The 17,413-nt window shown below is 44.2% G+C and overlaps 1 protein-coding gene across 36 annotated transcripts in view; it reads right to left on the bottom strand.

Moving 5' to 3' along the window:
- Positions 1-17,413, bottom strand: part of OBSCN (obscurin, cytoskeletal calmodulin and titin-interacting RhoGEF) — a 200,607-nt gene that overhangs the window by 159,928 nt on the left and 23,266 nt on the right. For all 36 annotated transcript variants that reach the window (XM_074573946.1, XM_074573908.1, XM_074573915.1 and 33 more), the window contains exons 5-11: positions 13,822-14,124; positions 12,520-12,786; positions 11,361-11,636; positions 7,265-7,537; positions 3,888-4,163; positions 2,893-3,168; positions 1,910-2,185 (exon numbers count right to left, since the gene is read on the bottom strand). In XM_074573946.1, coding sequence (XP_074430047.1) covers positions 1,910-2,185; positions 2,893-3,168; positions 3,888-4,163; positions 7,265-7,537; positions 11,361-11,636; positions 12,520-12,786; positions 13,822-14,124 — 1,947 coding nt within the window. The remainder of the gene's footprint in view (positions 1-1,909; positions 2,186-2,892; positions 3,169-3,887; positions 4,164-7,264; positions 7,538-11,360; positions 11,637-12,519; positions 12,787-13,821; positions 14,125-17,413) is intronic.

Raw genomic sequence — 17,413 nt, 5'->3', positions numbered from 1 at the left:
TACAGTCGTACACATGAGAAATACAGCAACCGTAGCTAGGCAAGCACTCTCCGCTTACGACAGAGGGGGAAAGGTGTTACATTACCCTGTGCAGCCGTGAAGTCATCCGGTTTGAGAGAGAACTGAAAACCTTTGGTTTCCGAGGCAGACAGCTAAGAATAGCCTTCAGCTAGAGAAATTCAAGTGTAAAAGCACTAAATATCTGTGTTTTCTGACTCCACCTCTGCAGGAATGTATGAACTAATTCCAGCAGCTGAGCGTGAACTTGGTTTATACCAATCCATGCCATGGTCTTTCTATCAATGCCCATGTTGGGTTTTCTCTGAAAGATGCCTCTCAAATCTGGCTTTTCTGTCATCCATCCTTCGTTGAAGCTGGCAGCTCCCTGAGTGAAAAGCATGAGCTACACAATTCATGACAAAGAGCCAAAGTGCCCCAACTCGCACCCTGGGTACCCCGTGCAGAGCGGGAATTACAATATACGCTTCAGGGAGTAGCAAAGCTTTATGCTCTAGCAGCAGTTGCACATTGCACAAAGACAACGGAGGGAGCAGGATGCCCCAGGAGAGTGGGAGAGCAGCAAAGACTGCAACCTTTACAAGGGAACAGCACGTGAGCTATGCCCTGCAAGGACTTCAGGTCTCCAGCATGGCTGCGATCAGGAGAGTCAATAGGCTCCCAACACAGTTGCTCTTCTACATAGCTTGATGAAACGCCAGACCTCTGCCAGCATTACGGTCCCAGTGAGTTTGATGCCATAAGAAAGCAGAGGAGAAAATAGATTCCCTGTTCTGATCAGCTCAGAATATGAGACAAGTGTAATGTTAACAGAGAGGCATTTGGCTGCAAAGACAGCAAAGTGTTATGAATATGAACAAAACCAAACCAAACCCTTTCTTATCATCCAGTTCAGAAATGATCACTCAGAATTTAGCTCATATGTCCACGGCTGCCTAGAGCCTGAGATAAAATTTACTGGACCTCTTGCAAAATATACTGAGACCAAAGAAATCTCTAGCGTAGTCGGAGTGAAAGAACAGACTCATATTAAATCCTCAGACTCTAAATCATGCTGGTAAGGAGAAAAATGAAAATACAAATAAACATTCCTACACATGACTGATCATCACAGATGTAGGACTCGCCATGAACGGTCAGCACACAGATACAAGTGGTGCAGCTGATCTGAAATTTTTAGGACAATACGCTACCATTAACTCCCAAACCTTCTAAATGCAGCCACAATGAAGTAGGGGCGTTGTAAATGCTACTGTTTAAATATCGCTTGGTAGACAAGTATTTGCACAAATCATAGTCGCGTATCCAATGACAGCTGCTAATCAAAGAATTGGTAGGGGAAGAGCTGGAGGAAAGGTTGTTAAATATGAATCATAATTCAAGTTGTGCGTATCTGTGCCTATTTCAGTTCATCATCCACAAAAGTTTCAGGGTGCATGGAGTTAGCGGCTGTGTTCACACGTGTTTGCATTGCCAGACTGTGGAAAAATTGAAGTAATTCTCTGGTTAGGAGAGAAGACATGTAAAGGAAAGATGAAATGTAGAGGGAAGAAAACACAGACTTTTGTGAACGACTAGCAATAATAAGAGGAGGAATAGCAAAACTAATGATCAAATTGGAAGAGGTCGTTTAGCCCAGTGCCTGCTAAACAAAAACTCTTGATTCAGCATCTGAGCCTAAGGAGACGTACAGGGAGTCGAGAAGCTGATATCAGGATTCCTACAGGTAACCAGTATAACTACCCAGTCCTACACAACCTCCCTGAAATGGTAGCTTAAAGTACTTTCTGATGCTGGTCTAACATTTCTAATATTTTGACAGAGAAAACAGGAGAAGACACCCAGACACAAAGAGAAGGCAATGAAACAAAAACCAAAATACGTCTCCCACCTGTGACGACAATCTTGAAGGTCAGTTTCTGGCCAGCAGCCTCGCAGGTGTACTCCCCAGCATCTTTCTTCTCCACCTGACCCACCACCAGACGACGCGATTTGCCCTCCGACTCCACCTTGAACTTCTTGCTCGAGGTGATCAGTTTGCCCTCCTTGTACCATTTCACATCGGTCTTCTCCTGGGCCACCTCACAGCTCAGGGTGGCATTTTCTGATAGTGCAGCTTTCACCTCTTTCTGCACCTTCTCCTTGTTGACAAATGCATCCTCCTCTTCTGTGGGGTGGGAAAAGAAATTTAAAGTTCACATATATGTTCACACTGTCCGAAGTGTTCAAACCCAAATGAAAAATGTGACAACTTCCCATAGTTCTGTCATTTTGGAATGGTCTCATCCACAGCAAAGATACACTCAGACGGGACATGGCCCTCTGTACACCCTGAGGACAACACATCAGCCATTCTATCATTTTTGAGCAAAATGATCCAGTGCCTCGGGAGTTCGGCTTCTTCCTATCTCCACAAGAAATGTGACTTTTTCTTCCCTAATGTAATGCACAAAAAAAATCTCCCAATCTCATCTGCAACCAGGACCCATATGTAAGCCTTGTCCATTCTAGGTACTTCTTGAGCAGACCTGTTTTCTGACTTCTTCCAGATCTATTTTCCTACACATCTGGGAGCTGACCCTACCTTTATCCCTAGATATTACAACAGCACATGTAAACCTGTTCAATTTTTCTTTACTCTGAAATTAAAAAACAACAAGGACCACCAAGTGGGATTCAGCTCACAGATGAGGACGTCTAGCTAGAGGCATCTGTGTGACAGTGGATGCACACAAGCTGCTTGCCCTGATCTCCCACACTACTCAATGAAGATCTAGGCTACACAGACGCTGGAGCCCAGACAGTGATTCATTTTGCTCTGTCATAAGGGGACCTCATGGACCTTTCTGTGATGAGAAAGAACATATCTCCCACCTGTGACGACAATCTTGAAGGTCAGTTTCTGGCCAGCAGCCTCACAGGTGTACTCCCCAGCATCTTTCTTCTCCACCTGACCCACCACCAGATGACGCGATTTGCCCTCTGACTCCACCTTGAACTTCTTGCTCGAGGTGATCAGTTTGCCCTCCTTGTACCATTTCACATCGGTCTTCTCCTGGGCCACCTCACAGCTCAGTGTGGCATTTTGTGTCAGGACGGCCTTCACCTCCCTTTGTACCTTGTCCTTGTTTGTAAACACGTCTTCTGTCTCTATAAGAAAGCCACAATAGTCACACATAACTTTTTGCAGTTACCTTCTCCAGTGCTTAATCAAGTTCCCCCTATTTCATTATACTTGCCCCTGACAGGAAGCATCATGATGGCCCATCAAGACAAGAAAGCACCTTCACCTCTAATTTTGTTGATTCGAGATGAATAGGTGAATTCTGTGATAAAGTCAAAAAACTCACCATTTGATTACAGATTTGAACACGGGACTTAGAGCACCAACATGCACTGCCTGAACCCTCCTCCCTCTTCTCTTTTTCTCTTCCTATGCCTCTCCAAGCTTCCAGTGAATCAGAAGCCTTTGTGTCTTCATATCCAGGAACCATTGCTCTTTTTCTGCCTATTTGGATCACTCAAATTCAGTCATTCTCCATCTAGTCAGAGCTCTTCAAACACCTCCCCCTTCCCTTTTGCTTACCCCTGCACCTCTGCTATGGTCTCGCATTGTGATTCTGCATGAGTTTTTCTGCTAATTATGAGAGATGCAGAAGTTACCATCCTTGCCCATCAATTTTTTGTGGTTATAACTAGTCATGGATGTATAAGTGTGTGTATAAAGTGGTGATATGATAGTTGGCTGAAAATCAAGTCCTACGGCTGAAATATTTCACCCCAGAGAGGTTGCAAGATGATCCTCCAATGTAAGATACTACCTAAAATGGACTATTTTTTTATCTTTGGCATTTCTAGCATTTTCTCACCTCTGACTTTGACTTGGAATGTTGTTTTGTCATCCTTCGTTTCACAGGTATAGTTCCCTTGGTCTTCCTTTGTCACCTTCTTGATAATGAGCTTGCGGTGTGTCCCCTGGGAGACGACCGTTGTCCTCTGGTCCTGCTTCACCTCAGTTTGATCCTTCTTCCATACCACAGTTCCGCTTACAGCTGACACCTCACACACCAGCTCAAGGTTTTCAGAAGGACTGACTAATATTTCTGGAGTTGTTTTGGGTTTGTTGACAAAATTAACAGCCTCGTCTGGAAAGAAAAAGAGAAAGCAGTTTATGCCTTGGTTCAGGCTTATCAGCACAATGTTGAGAAACAGTAATGACTGAATGTTATTTCATTGCTAATCACACTTAGGTGATCAAGTTTTGCCTCTGGAGGTGCAAATGTACATATGTGTGGATGGTACGATTGCAGTGTAACGATGACAGTGTTAACAGTTATGGCAATAAACTTTGGTTATGAGTCAGAAAAGTCCCTCCAGAGATACAGCAGCGTTCTCTCTACTGGGGAAGTCATTGTCCAAGTTTTAAATCTTCCAGAGAGTTAGTACCTAATGGTTTGGGAGCTGAGTGTTGATGAATCCTTTGTACTATATCAGTCCATTAGGTCTACACTGGGGCATTAATACTGGCCCTACTAAGTTCTAGATAGACATGAGTCCATGCCTACCTGGATTCATAACCAAAATCCACCTAACTGATGTGCATCCGTTTTCTGGCCCCTTTCAGAAGTCAGGCATGAAAGCTCTTACAGAGCACAGCCATGGTGGTTTCTACTACCAGAGCCACGAGCCGAACCCGGACCAACATCATGACACCATAAAGCCTGACGTGTGTTTGAATTCACAGCTCCTGTCTCATCACACACATGAATGTTGATGCCTGTCTTTCTGGCAGATGGTGCAAATTCCTTCTCTGATCTTCAGATAATTGCTCTCAGTTACAGTGCAATCACATTCATCTCTCCTACATCCTTCTGGATCTTTTAAATCAAGCTGAGATGCCCTCAAGTTCCTTTCTTAATCACCGTTCCTTTCTTAATCACCATTCCTTGTTTCTTATTTCAAGCAAGTGCTAGGGAATATGTATTGATGACTGACTACACAAACAGCTTTGAAAGGATCTAAAAAGTCTCAGAAAATCTTGTTAGAAGTGATGAGGAGCCTTCTTTAAATATTTCTGAGCTCATTACGGCAGCCCCGTGTTCAAAATATCAGTCACACTGAACTAATTCTTCCCCAGACCAGATCAGGGTACATATGGGACAACCTCATTGATAAGATATTCTCCAACTTCAAGAGGACTAAGTTAATACATCGGGCAATAGCGTCACGTCTTTCTGCTGAAGCTGATCCTCACGGTAGAGAACTCACAACTGCTCACAACTCTCATAGCTCAAGCTGTAGATGTTCCTGCTTCGATACCTCAGCTCAGACTCTGCTAACTGGTGGCCAGACGTATGAGCATGTCATGTGTGCAGCAACAATTTAGTATTTTAATCAGCTCGGGTTCTTTTTGCAAGTGTATTTCTAGAGGTAAAAGCAAAGGCAACTAAGTGAGGACAGGCACCTTGCGTGTAAAATGTGAGCAAACCTTTCCAACACACCCTGTCCTTAAGCTAACGAGCAACATTTGATGAGCACGTCAGGTATTTCATACCCATCATACCACCAGGCCAACCCTGGCCTGAGGAGCAAGCTGATGGCTGTCGGTTATAGCCAACCTTAGCTTAGTATTGCATTTCTTTTAGCAGCAACTGTTGTTTTCAGTCATTGAGTATCCCAAGGACAATTGCTATGCTACACCCACGCCAGGCACGTCTGTGGCACCAGAGAACAAATATTTCATTAAAATTGCAATTATTAGGACTGATCTATTTTTAAAAAATTAGATGGCCAAGGAGGGTACAGTCCCTCCAAAGTCCTGCAGTTGAAGATTATTGGGGCAACTCATCACCATGAAGACAGATTACTCTCCCACGCTGAGACCATCCCCTGACTGTGCAGTGCTTCTTAGCGCTCTGGAAAATTTTTATGACGACACATGAAACAAGGTGAGAGTTGCCTTAGCTAAGGTTTTGTTAACAGGCCGCATCTCAATCTGTGTTCATCAAAAAGTTCGTGGAGATACACAGTTACTCAGCAGATAGCAGCTTTCTTGGTCTGAGCCACGTGATCTTTTGCCATAGGAGTTACAGGTGAGATTCACCTCAGCTACACGCGGTCATCGAAAAGTTAGATATCCAGTCTCAGGTAATCACGGAGGCTTCCTCTGTACTTGATGTCCAGACAAAGGCAGCTCCAAAAAACTTTTTAAATCCATCTTAGATAGCGCCCATTAAACATTATAAATCAGATGGTATAAATTGCCTTTCAGGGGTACCTTTCACTCTGCATCATTCAGTTTGGATAGGGCCTCGTTGGCTCTTTCAGACCAATTTTTCAGTGGGTAAAGTCAGAGACTATGAATTACACTCAAAGTGAATTTGCATAATGTTGGATTCTCAGCCAAAGAGAACTGGAGGCAGGATGCAGAGTGAATAACCGAGCAAGCACCAATTCTAAACTGGAAGCAAACCCTCCATCTCAGCAGACCCCATGGCAATCCCTCAAGACCAGTGCTGTGTGAGATTAATCGCGCTGATGAGTTTTGTAGTTAGCTGATGGACAGCATCATGGTAACATGGATGCACTATTACAGGTGACAAGCACCCAGTTGTCACTTTTAAATTGCATTGCACTGCAACATGTAGACACACCACCAGAAGCTTTCAACAAAGTTTCAGTTTGTAATTTAGGACCAGATTAAAAATTAGGCCTCAGACATAGTCAGAAAACCACTTTTAGACGAAAGGTTCCCACCCGGCTACGCAAATCGCATCAGTTGAATTTCACAGCTATCAAATTTCACAGATAAATTCTTGTGTCATTTTATACTCTGGCTCCATCCTGGACTGGAACGCGTCAGCGATAAGCACTTCTGTTCTGGGCTTGACCTGACAGCCACGTGCTTTAGCACGTGCTTTATGCTGATGGGCATGTGCCATCAACTAATAGCTTCACTTACAGTACTGCAGGGAGATGTCTCAGTGATCACAGTGTCCTTTGGGAACAGCAGGAGAGGCTTAACTCTCAAAATCAGGACTTGACTTGAACACGTAACAGAATCGTTATATTATTTGCCCACGTTGTGGCTTTGCATAAGGACCACAGTAAGGGTCAGAGTCTCTGAAACAGTGCTCTGCAATCATGGCCTAAAAATCTGGCAATTTACAAGGTAAGACAAGTATAACGAACAAAGTCCTGAGTTTCTGACATAGACTCTGATCCCGTACTTGCATCACAAACTTACCTGAGACTTTTAAATCAAAAATAAGAGTGTCATCTCCAATTTTGCATGTGTATGTCCCTTCATCTTCTTTTGTCACAGCTGAAGCCACAAGTTTATGCAGTTTTCCTTTATCTTCCATGGTGAATTTCTTGCTGGCTGTGATTTCTTTGCCATCTTTGTACCACTTGACCATGATGTTGGCTTCAGAGGTCTCAGAAACAAATTCAGCCTGTTTTCCAGAGACGGCCCTGATAACTCCTCCAGTTTTCTCTTTGTTTATGAAGTTTGCAAGTGCTGAAACAAAAATTAGACATGCAGCACTGGTAAAGAACTGTATGGACATCAGTAAATACATACAATGCTTACATTTACATTAGGTACTAATTTATCATAAGACCAAATACGCATGTTTAATTATGGATCTAATTACTATATTCTGATGCAGAAGCAGCCAAAATCCAGCCTATATAAACCATGAAATTGATTATCACATATCCAAAAACCAGAGCACACACAACACAGGAGGCTGAGCCAACAGGAGAGGAACTCCTAGGCAATAGGGCTTTAAGAAAATATCTGGGAGAGGTGAGGAAAGATACGGCACAAGCAAACGGGAGGGAAAGCAACAAAGGTTATTCAGTCCTTGTATTGTAACCACCTGGCAAATAAATCAACTCTAAAGAGGTTCAATATAATCTAGATAAATTAAATTATATTAAATTAAAAATATATACAGATATCACGGAGAGGAGAGGAGAGGAGAGGAGAGGAGAGGAGAGGAGAGGAGAGGAGAGGAGAGGAGAGGAGAGGAGAGGAGAGGAGAGGAGAGGAGAGGAGAGGAGAGGAGAGGAGAGGAGAGGAGAGGAGAGGAGAGGAGAGGAGAGGAGAGGAGAGGAGAGGAGAGGAGAGGAGAGGAGAGGAGAGGAGAGGAGAGGAGAGGAGAGGAGAGGAGTAATAAATCTGGCACCATATAAACACATAGTGAAATAACTGAATCACCAATTGCCTCAAAGCAAATATTCAAAAACCCACCAGTATCTTGGCTAAAAATATGAGCCTAAAACGACAGTCCCATTTTTCTCTAGATAATGGAATTAATTTTCAAACATCTTCTTAACATATTATTTTAGAATAACACACACAATGCAGTCACTTTGTTGGGACTGTGCAGTCAAAGCTACTAAAATCAAAGCCTTGATTATGTACGCATTTTTTCCTTAATTTCAAGAACATGCTTGCAGAGTACAAATTAACAGCTCTTGGCAGAATGCCTGGCAAAAGGAGTTACTATCTTTCGCCACTGATACTGCAGCAAGCAGTTACAGTCCACTATCTGGACCAGCTGATCGTGACTCTCAGAGTTTCGCTCCAACAGTGTTATTATCAGCGTCGCGTCCTGGTGCCACGCACAGGGGTTCTCCTTTGCCTCAAATACCCTACCCACATGGATGGATTTTGCATTTAGTTTCCTTGCTTTTAAGGACATTCGATTTCTCCAATCTGTGACAGCACTTTTAATTACAGACAAATATTTGGTGGAGAACCATCGGCTTGTACAGCGGCAGAGCCTGGACACCTAAAACCAAAGAGTGAGCTGACTTGCCAAGCAGTACACAGGTAGGAAAGAAAAAGAAAACCCCAGTCTCAAATCTCTCTCAATCTAAGACTGAGAAATACTCAACGAGCAAATAAACAGGGAAAGGGAAGGGAAGGACGTGATGGTACAGCCGAGGGCCTCTCCAGTTCTGGTCCTCAAGAGACTCCATTCAATCACCAGCTTCTGGCAGGGACAGGAGCTTGTGTTTGACCTCTCCAGGTCCCCACCAGCCCAGTTTTCTAGGGTTTACTAAGTCTGCTTATTAGAAGTGATATCTATAGGTAAAGAAGTTGTACCAGAAGCATTTAAACCGGGAAAAAACTCCTTTCTTATTGGTTTGGTTTTTGGTTTTTTTTCTCCTGTTTCTCTAATGACTCATAACAGTGGAGCTTTCCCTTCAGTAGGGCAACACCACAGTCCTCCTCCTCTACCCAACCACCTACACCCATGAAGCCTGCAGGGGCCGAATGCTGCCGAGACCTCTCCTTCTCCATCAGCATTACTGGAACCCAGCCCACAGGTTACAAGTTTTGGGAGGAAGAAGAGGGAGATGGGTTCATTCATGCACCTTTCACTTCCCCAGAAAACCAGAGTGAAAAATACAACCATGGGAGTCTGAAGGAGACTTCTCAGGTGTCCTGTTTCAGCGCAGGAGGTCATGTGTCAGAGGATGCCTGGCACATGAAGCCGCATGGCAGCGGAGGGACTGCAGTGATAAATGGGCAAGCGTATTTTCTAGCAGGGCTCTTTTGGGCAAGAGTCCCAGCGAGTGACATGCCTCTGGCTGTGGCTCGGCACAGTGGCCTCTCAGCAGCCAGGTGATGCCCACGTGGCCAGAGGCAGCTGACCTGCACATTAAACGATTCACCAGCTGTCTGTGTCCGATTTACAGGAGGAACAGATAAAAGGTGGCAATGCTGAAAGGTAAAATAGTGGAAGGGCATTTGTGAGCCTCATCCTACAAGGATGAGCTATATCAGAGCTGGTTCTCCAGGAATCAAGCTACCAACCGCAGGCGTTTAAGTCACAGCTTGTCAACACAGATTTTAAAATAATAGCATTGATTGCTCATTTGACAGTCACATTACAGCGAAAAGCACATGGAAATGTCCATCAGCTAATTCAATTACATCCGTGGGAAGATCTGCTAGTGTGAAAAATTATGCTAAAGAGGCACAGAGAGAGAAAGCCAAAATCAAGAAGAGCTGCCGAGTGTAGACAGTGAATTCCTCCCTCCATAAATCCAGTCACATTATATAATTATTTTTTCAGCTCTCTTCATGCCTCTTTTGAGTTTGCTCTTTGAGAATAACCAAGCAAGTTGTCAAATGCAAAACACGCATTACTCTGGGGCTTTGTTGTCTCTACAGAGACCAAGGAGGGCAAGACGCCAGCAGAATAAGATGACAAAGCACCTCATACGTACTCAGTGCGGAAACGCTGAGGTCATTGCTGGGAAGAAGGTGAGCAGTGAGTTACAGGACAAAACACAAAAATCAAACAGCTTTAAAAAGTGAACTTGCCAGTTCAAAGCAGAATAGCTACAGATCTCAACCCAGACAATGTCTGACAAGAGGCTGGACTGTCCTGGAGTCAGGTTGTACGCTCTGAACCTCAGCGGACATCTAGAAAATACCCATGAGGAACAGTCTGGGGCTACACTAGAGCTTGTCAGCCAAAACCTGGTCCCATTCAAGGCAGAGGAAACTCTCCTATGAACTAGTTCATAAAAGATGGCACAGATGGGAAGGAGGTTAATGCTGTTGATTTCAAGGTAAAGGTCCAAGACTCCATGTCTCACTCTGGGAGTGGACATGCCCCCATCTAGGCAGCAGGCAATCAGGAGGGGAGGGACTGCCATGAAAGCAAGAACAGCCAAACAACAGGGCAGCTATAAAACAGTACTGGTTCAAATCTAACAAGCAGGAAACATTAAAAGAGAATAACATTTTGCTGCTTGTTCTATACAGCCTTCCATCTGAGGACCTTACAAATAACAATGCATCAAACCATGCAACGTGCCCCGGAAAGGTCTGGTTTTATTCACTGTGGTATTGACAGAAAACAAACAAAAAAAACCCCCCAAACCAACAAATACCAAAAAAAATCCCACAATGCCAAGATGATCTCGGTCCATCAGGACTTTAATCAGAGCTGAACTAGCTCCTCAGTGACTTGTCCGCTACCACATCGCAAGTATAAGGCAGACCTGCCACCATGTGCATCATGTCCTTTGTCACAAGAGCACTTTTTCACTACCCATCATCAATCTCATGAAATAACAAGACATCAATTTGAGTGAAAGCACAGTTCTTACCATGGAGACAGTGTTAGATCCCAAGTTTACTCCCAGGTTCTCCTACTCTGAGACTACAGACACTGTCAACGCCAGACGTTGCTGGGCAGTTACCACAGCTCCCTGCACCACCTCTGGAGCACTCCCTTCCTGTCCCTTGGGGACTTTGCTGGCTTAGGGTGGGAGCAAGCCATTAACACAAAGCAGCCCAGGCAGTCACATACCTTTCACTGAAAGCTGATAGAGCATTTTGTCCCCTTCACAGGTGCACTCATAAACTCCAGCATCCTCTGCTGCAGTGCTGCGGATTTTCAGGATGTGCCTCTTCCCCACAGTTTGAAGTTCATATTTTTCACTGGCCTTGAGCTCTTTCCCATCCTTCATCCACTTCACAGTAGCCTCTGCATCTGAAAGCTCAGCCTGAAGTTTGGCTTCCTCCCGCAGCCGAGCAGAGACCTTTTCTACATCTCTGCTCTTGTTGGTAAATCTCACTGCAGCACCTGTCAGGAACAAAGACTTTGTTATTTCAAGTTATATTGAGCTAACATGTCCCTGATACGTGTCTGCTGCAGACTGCGAGGTCTTTGAAAAAGTATTAGGTCCTGTTCCTGCCCTCACACTCATGTCAACACCAAGCGATTTTTTTCCAGGTCAGGAGACCTGATCTCCTCAAAAAAAAAAAAAAAAAAACAAACCAAACCAAAACAAAAAACCCAAAAAACCAAAATGAACATCTTTCTACTGTTTAATAATATTCTAGAGATGCTTCTGCAGAGATTTTCACCCAAAGTCAAACAGAAAGAATGTCTTTTTGACACCTCTTGCCATGCAATGTAGGTAGATACAGATGTTATTTCGTAGAAGAAAGCCGGAGCACCCAACTTTCAATGCTAAATTGAGTTACACGATACTAACTTTTTCATCACACACGTCTATGGCAGACTCAAAAGCCTCCAAGGAAAAAAAACTCTGTTAGTAATTAGTGCTCCTTTACTTTTGAATGGCCCCACTACCGTCAGAATGACTAGCCAAACCTGGAGCTGAAATTATTGCTCTAAGGTGCCGCAGTGGTAGATCTGGTGACAGAAACCACTCGCTGATGGTTGTGAACTCGCTGATGGTTGTGAACTGCAGAAATTCATGAGCTGATGTTAAGCAGCCTAGTTCAGATACCAACCAGCTGGCTAGATCCACAGATTCACTCTGAACTCTGTGCTGTCATGGTTAGGTCATTACCAGGACCCACATTAGTTCATACGATGCGATTTCAGGTACTTCCTACAGACCAGGCATCAGTGAAAGCCTCCAGACCAGTTCTAATCACCAGGTCACAGCAACCACCCCTTGACTGGAAGAAGAAAGGACAATGATCAAATTAAATACCTTTCACTCTCATCTTGGCGCTGGTGTCAACATTATTGGCAACAAATTTCACTTCTGCTCCATCGTCATTCTTGGTGACGTTCTTTATGATTAGAGTGTGAGTAGTTTGGGTTCTCTTAATGATGTAGGTCTCACTTTCCTGTAAGACTTTACCATTAAGGTACCAAGTGCCAGAACATGTCGTCGTGAGGTCAACAGTAAAGAGGGCATCCCCTCCAGGTACAGCTTCGACAGTTGTCAGGGGGGTTTTCACAGCCAGGACCGGTTCTGGGAAGAAGAATGACACATATCTCTGAGACCAAAGGACACAAAACTGCCACATCGGAGAATATTCCTTCCTAAAAATGAAGTTCTTGGGGTAAATAAGACATGAGAATAAAATCTTGCAGCCTCATACAGTTTGCATGCACTGAAGACAATTCACAGTTGGTCAACAGGATTTGATTTCTACAACTGCAGGTAACTGACCTCTGGCATTAGGGTGAGTCCTCTTTCTCCAGGGAAAGCCCAACAGCCATATTTTACTGATCTTTTCGCCCTAAGACGTTTAAAGGCACAACAAGCCCGAAACACTTTGACTCCCCAACAAGTGTGCTATTTATTTAATAACTGGTATTATTCTTAGATTTCAGAAGGATCCTAAGGAGGACACCCAGCCTGCTAGTCACTTCTAGATATTGCAGGAAAACACAGGCACGTTCAGACAGCTAGGGAAATGGATGACACAATAACAAGACACGGTACAATCAAAGTCTGTGTGGATATTTTCCAGTTCAACGAATCAAAGGAAGAAGCAATCCCATTGACACAATGATTCTGTGGGCACATCGGCACCCTAGAAATAAAGTAACCCCCCTATATTTCTCCTAGTAACTCTAACATTAAAGAGATGTGGCCTGGAACTTGGTTTTCATGACAGTATGGTCACCTATAAATATTTTCTAGGTGCAAGTTTGATATCTCATTTATATATTGAAAATTATATTATAAGCCCACCTCAATTTTTCCTTACATATCAGATCTAGAAGAAGCGCTTACAGGCTTAAGTTCAATTGCAGAGAGCTCTGCCTCTCACACAGCCTGCTGTGAGACACTGGAATATCTCCCAGCTCTATCACAGAAATCCAGACACATTGATGGTCAGTGGTTGAAATGAGACAGGAGAACTAGCAGTGAAGGGAAAAAGGTTTTGCCGTGCAATTGCGCTATTCTCCTCAAAGTCATGGGAAACACCCACTCTTTAGAGCACCCACTTGGCAGATCAACACACGCCAACCCGTTTTATGATGGTTTTGTGCTCACCAAGGTGCATGCTCCCCGGGAACTCCAGGTAGGGGCTCTGTCCGTAGGCGTTGACTGCAGACACTCTGAACTGATAGTCAGCCTCTTCCAACAGGTTGCTCATTGTGAACTCTGGGACAGGGACATGAGACTCGTGGCACCTCACCCAGGTGAAGCCGGTTAGTTTCTTGCGTTCCACGATGTAGCCATCTATTGGAATAGGGCGGTCAATCTTCGGAGGGGACCATGCTAGCGTCACTGAGGTTTCTGTTTTATTTTTCACCACAGGGTCAGCTGGGGGTTGGGTGGGAGGTTTTTTGGGAGCTGCACGAAGGGAAAAAAAAAAAAAAGCAGAGCAAGAAGTTTATGTCAGAGTGAAAAAGCCACCGTGCCTCACTGAAAAAAAAAAAAAAACTAGAGCTTACTGTGGTCTGAAAGCTACTCTAGCTTAACAATCTTCCGTAAAACATTGATGTGAGAAGGAAAAGCAAGAGAATGGATAGAAGACGCTTTTGGGTGGCATTACACAAAGTTGTACAATACTCCTACCTCCACAGCTAAACATAAGTGATTTCTACGCAACATTACAATTGTCTGCACAAAGAGTCTACAAGGAACAATTCATAGGCTTAAGTTTTCAGTGCTAGATACAGACCCACACCGCTTCCTACACAGCTCCTGCGCAAAGCAGACTAACACTCAGCTCGTTATTTTCACTCAGAAGATGGGTAAAACTACCATCAGAGGTTGCTCAGAATTTTGCACACCAAACTCCTGTTCCACTTCCTTGGTGTGAATCCAGGCTAAAAAAATAAAAGGCATCAGTGGGATTAGTCTGGCGAGGCAGCAGAACTTTGCCCCGCATCTACCAGCTTACTAGACATCATTGCGCAGGGATAGTTGCGCTAGTATTGTAAAAGTGTTGGTATTTATCTTCTCCCAGAATTTCAACCATACACATCCCCACAGTCAAGAACGTAGATGTGCCCAAGAGAACCAATGTGTGGCAAGGCACCATTGCATCAGGAAAGAGCGTGGCAATATTTTGCCACAGATGTGGCATCCTGTGCAGCAATGGAAAACCATCCCATAAAAAGCAGTCTGTGCCAGGAGTCTGTGTCCTCCATTTCTTCTCAAGAACCTGTTCCAGTCGTACACTTAAACATTTCAGCCCAGATTCTCAGCAGGTTTCAACAAAGAACAGCTAAACATTGTACAACCAGGACATTTCAGAGATAAAAGACATGGATAAACAGTGCATGACTTTTAGAGTTACAGAGATCTCAGTTGCTCGTTACACAGGTTTCGCTGTTCTCTGCAGCCGCTTTCATCTGGGCATGTGTCCTCTCTGCTCCTTCTGAATTTTATGCTATCACCCACTCAGAAGATCTGCTGTAACTTTGTGTCCCCAAGAGTATCACTTGGGGATCTCTAGTTTAGTAATTTATGCAGAGCCAGTTTGGGGAATTAACTTCAAAAGGAAATGACAAAGAAATATCCCTACCATGACACCCTACGATCAATGAGATGTGGCTATTTTACGGAACCTGAGGTCACAAATGTATCCCTACAGGTATACGCACAATGAAGATTCACACTCACCCCCTCATTCCTCTTGAAACTTTGAGAGAAGGCTAAAATCCCATCAGAGTCATTCACTATGTTCTGCCACTGATACGGTCAAGAGACCAGGAATTATCTGATATGCTCTAGTTACACATCTACTGGCGTGGTAAAGGATTAGTTTCATTTAATTTTGGCTGCCTGAAAGTTAGGTGTCTGGTTCGAGTCAGTCAACCAGACTCCAACTGTAATCCCATGGAGAACAGCACACTCAGGAGTAATTCATCCCCGTTTAAAGAAGGTGTGTGAGACGGGTAAAATCATAGAATGGTTTGGGTTGGAAGGGACCTCAAAGACCATCTTGTTCCGACCCCCCCGCCATGGGCAGGGACACCTCCCACTAGACCTGGTTGCTCAAAGCCCCATCCAACCTGGCCTTGAACACTTCCAGGGAAGGGGCATCCACAGCTTCTCTGGGCAACCTGGGCCAGTGTCTCACCACCCTCACAGGGAAGAATTTCTTCCTAATATTTAATCTAAATCTCCCCTCTTCCAGTTTATAACTATTACCCCTTGTCCTGTTGCTGCCCTCCCTGATAGAGTCCCTCCCCAGCTTTCCTATAGGCCCCCCTTTAGGTAGTGGCAGGGGCTCTAAGATCTTCCTGGAGACTTCTCTTGTTCAGGCTGAACACCCCCAACTCTCCCAGCCTGTCCTCACAGCAGAGGTTCTCCAGCCCTCTGAGCATCTTTGTGGCCTTCTCTGGACTCGCTCCAACTGTCCTTCTGATGTTGGGGGCTCCAGAGCTGGACACAGTACTGCAGGGGGGGGTCTCACCAGAGTGGAGTAGAGGGGCAGAATCACCTCTCTTGAAATGAATCACACATTGCAGATACTCAAGTATTCATGAGTATAGGGAAGCCTGTACAATGAGCCTAAATAAAAAAATCAGACTCTGGGACACCTGAACTGCTTTCTGCCTCAGTTTACCCATCTATAAAACGGGCATAGTAACAACGCACAATACTGACCAAATAAACATTGCTTGCCTGATAAATGCTATTAGAACCACCAACACCAGTCTTGTCCAGCTAATTGAAAAAGATGCAAACACAGTACACAGGATTCTTCAAGCAGATAATCAGATATGCGTGAAGTGTAAAAATAGGAAATCTCAGTGCGATACACTTTTCCTTCATTACATAAATAGACACAGAATTGTTTTGGGGTGCACAGTTACCAGCCTGTCAGCTACTGCTGCTCAGATCTAGATGCCAAAGGTCCCATTAGTGTAGCATTAAGCTAAACACTAGACGCTGGAATCGGATCTCCTGACCTTACCATCAGAAACCGTAACGTAATATTTTCTTCAGAGATACCTGTTTGTGGGAAGGCAACTTCTTACCTTTTTCTATTCCATGAATCAACACTTGCTTCAGAACATAAACAGCAGAGTCCAAAATCAAACTGAACTTTGACATTCCCACCAAAGAGGTGTTTGGTTGGATGTTAAAGATTTCCAAATATCTTAGAAATTGTGACAATGCTAAGTGTGACACTTACCTCATTTTTTCCACATTTTAGCTCAATAGCACCAGAATGCCCTTAACCAAGTTCCGATAACACAGCAGTTTTAGACCTGTATTTAAAGATTTCTTTTTACCACTGTGTCCTAGTTTAGGGTGGAGCAGAGCCAACTCTCTGCTCAGTGAGAGACTCTTGCTTATATTTGTTGCTGTGGCAATCAGGGTAAGCTGACTTTGTTGTTTACCCTGTGGAGGGGTCGCACCTGTGGGGAGGAGGGGACAGGACAGGTGACCCAAACCTGACCATTAGGGTGTTCCATCCCATCTGCCATGCTCAGTATAAAAGCTGAGGGATCAAAGGGTCAGTTCTTCATTGGCTGTCTTTCTTCAGTGGCTGATGTCTGAGGAGGATCCTGTCTGTTCATTTGCCTTGGATCCCTACCTGTGCATTTCTGAATTTAGTAATTGCAATTTGGAGGTGGTGGTGGGAGAAAAGAAATATTATTCTTCCCAAATGGTAACTAGA

This window comes from Larus michahellis, chromosome 2 (assembly GCF_964199755.1).
Source record: "Larus michahellis chromosome 2, bLarMic1.1, whole genome shotgun sequence".
NCBI classification, from domain to species: Eukaryota; Metazoa; Chordata; class Aves; order Charadriiformes; family Laridae; genus Larus; species Larus michahellis.
The sequence above is the reverse complement of the archived record's forward strand: the minus strand, read 5'-3'. Positions and strand labels throughout refer to the sequence as shown.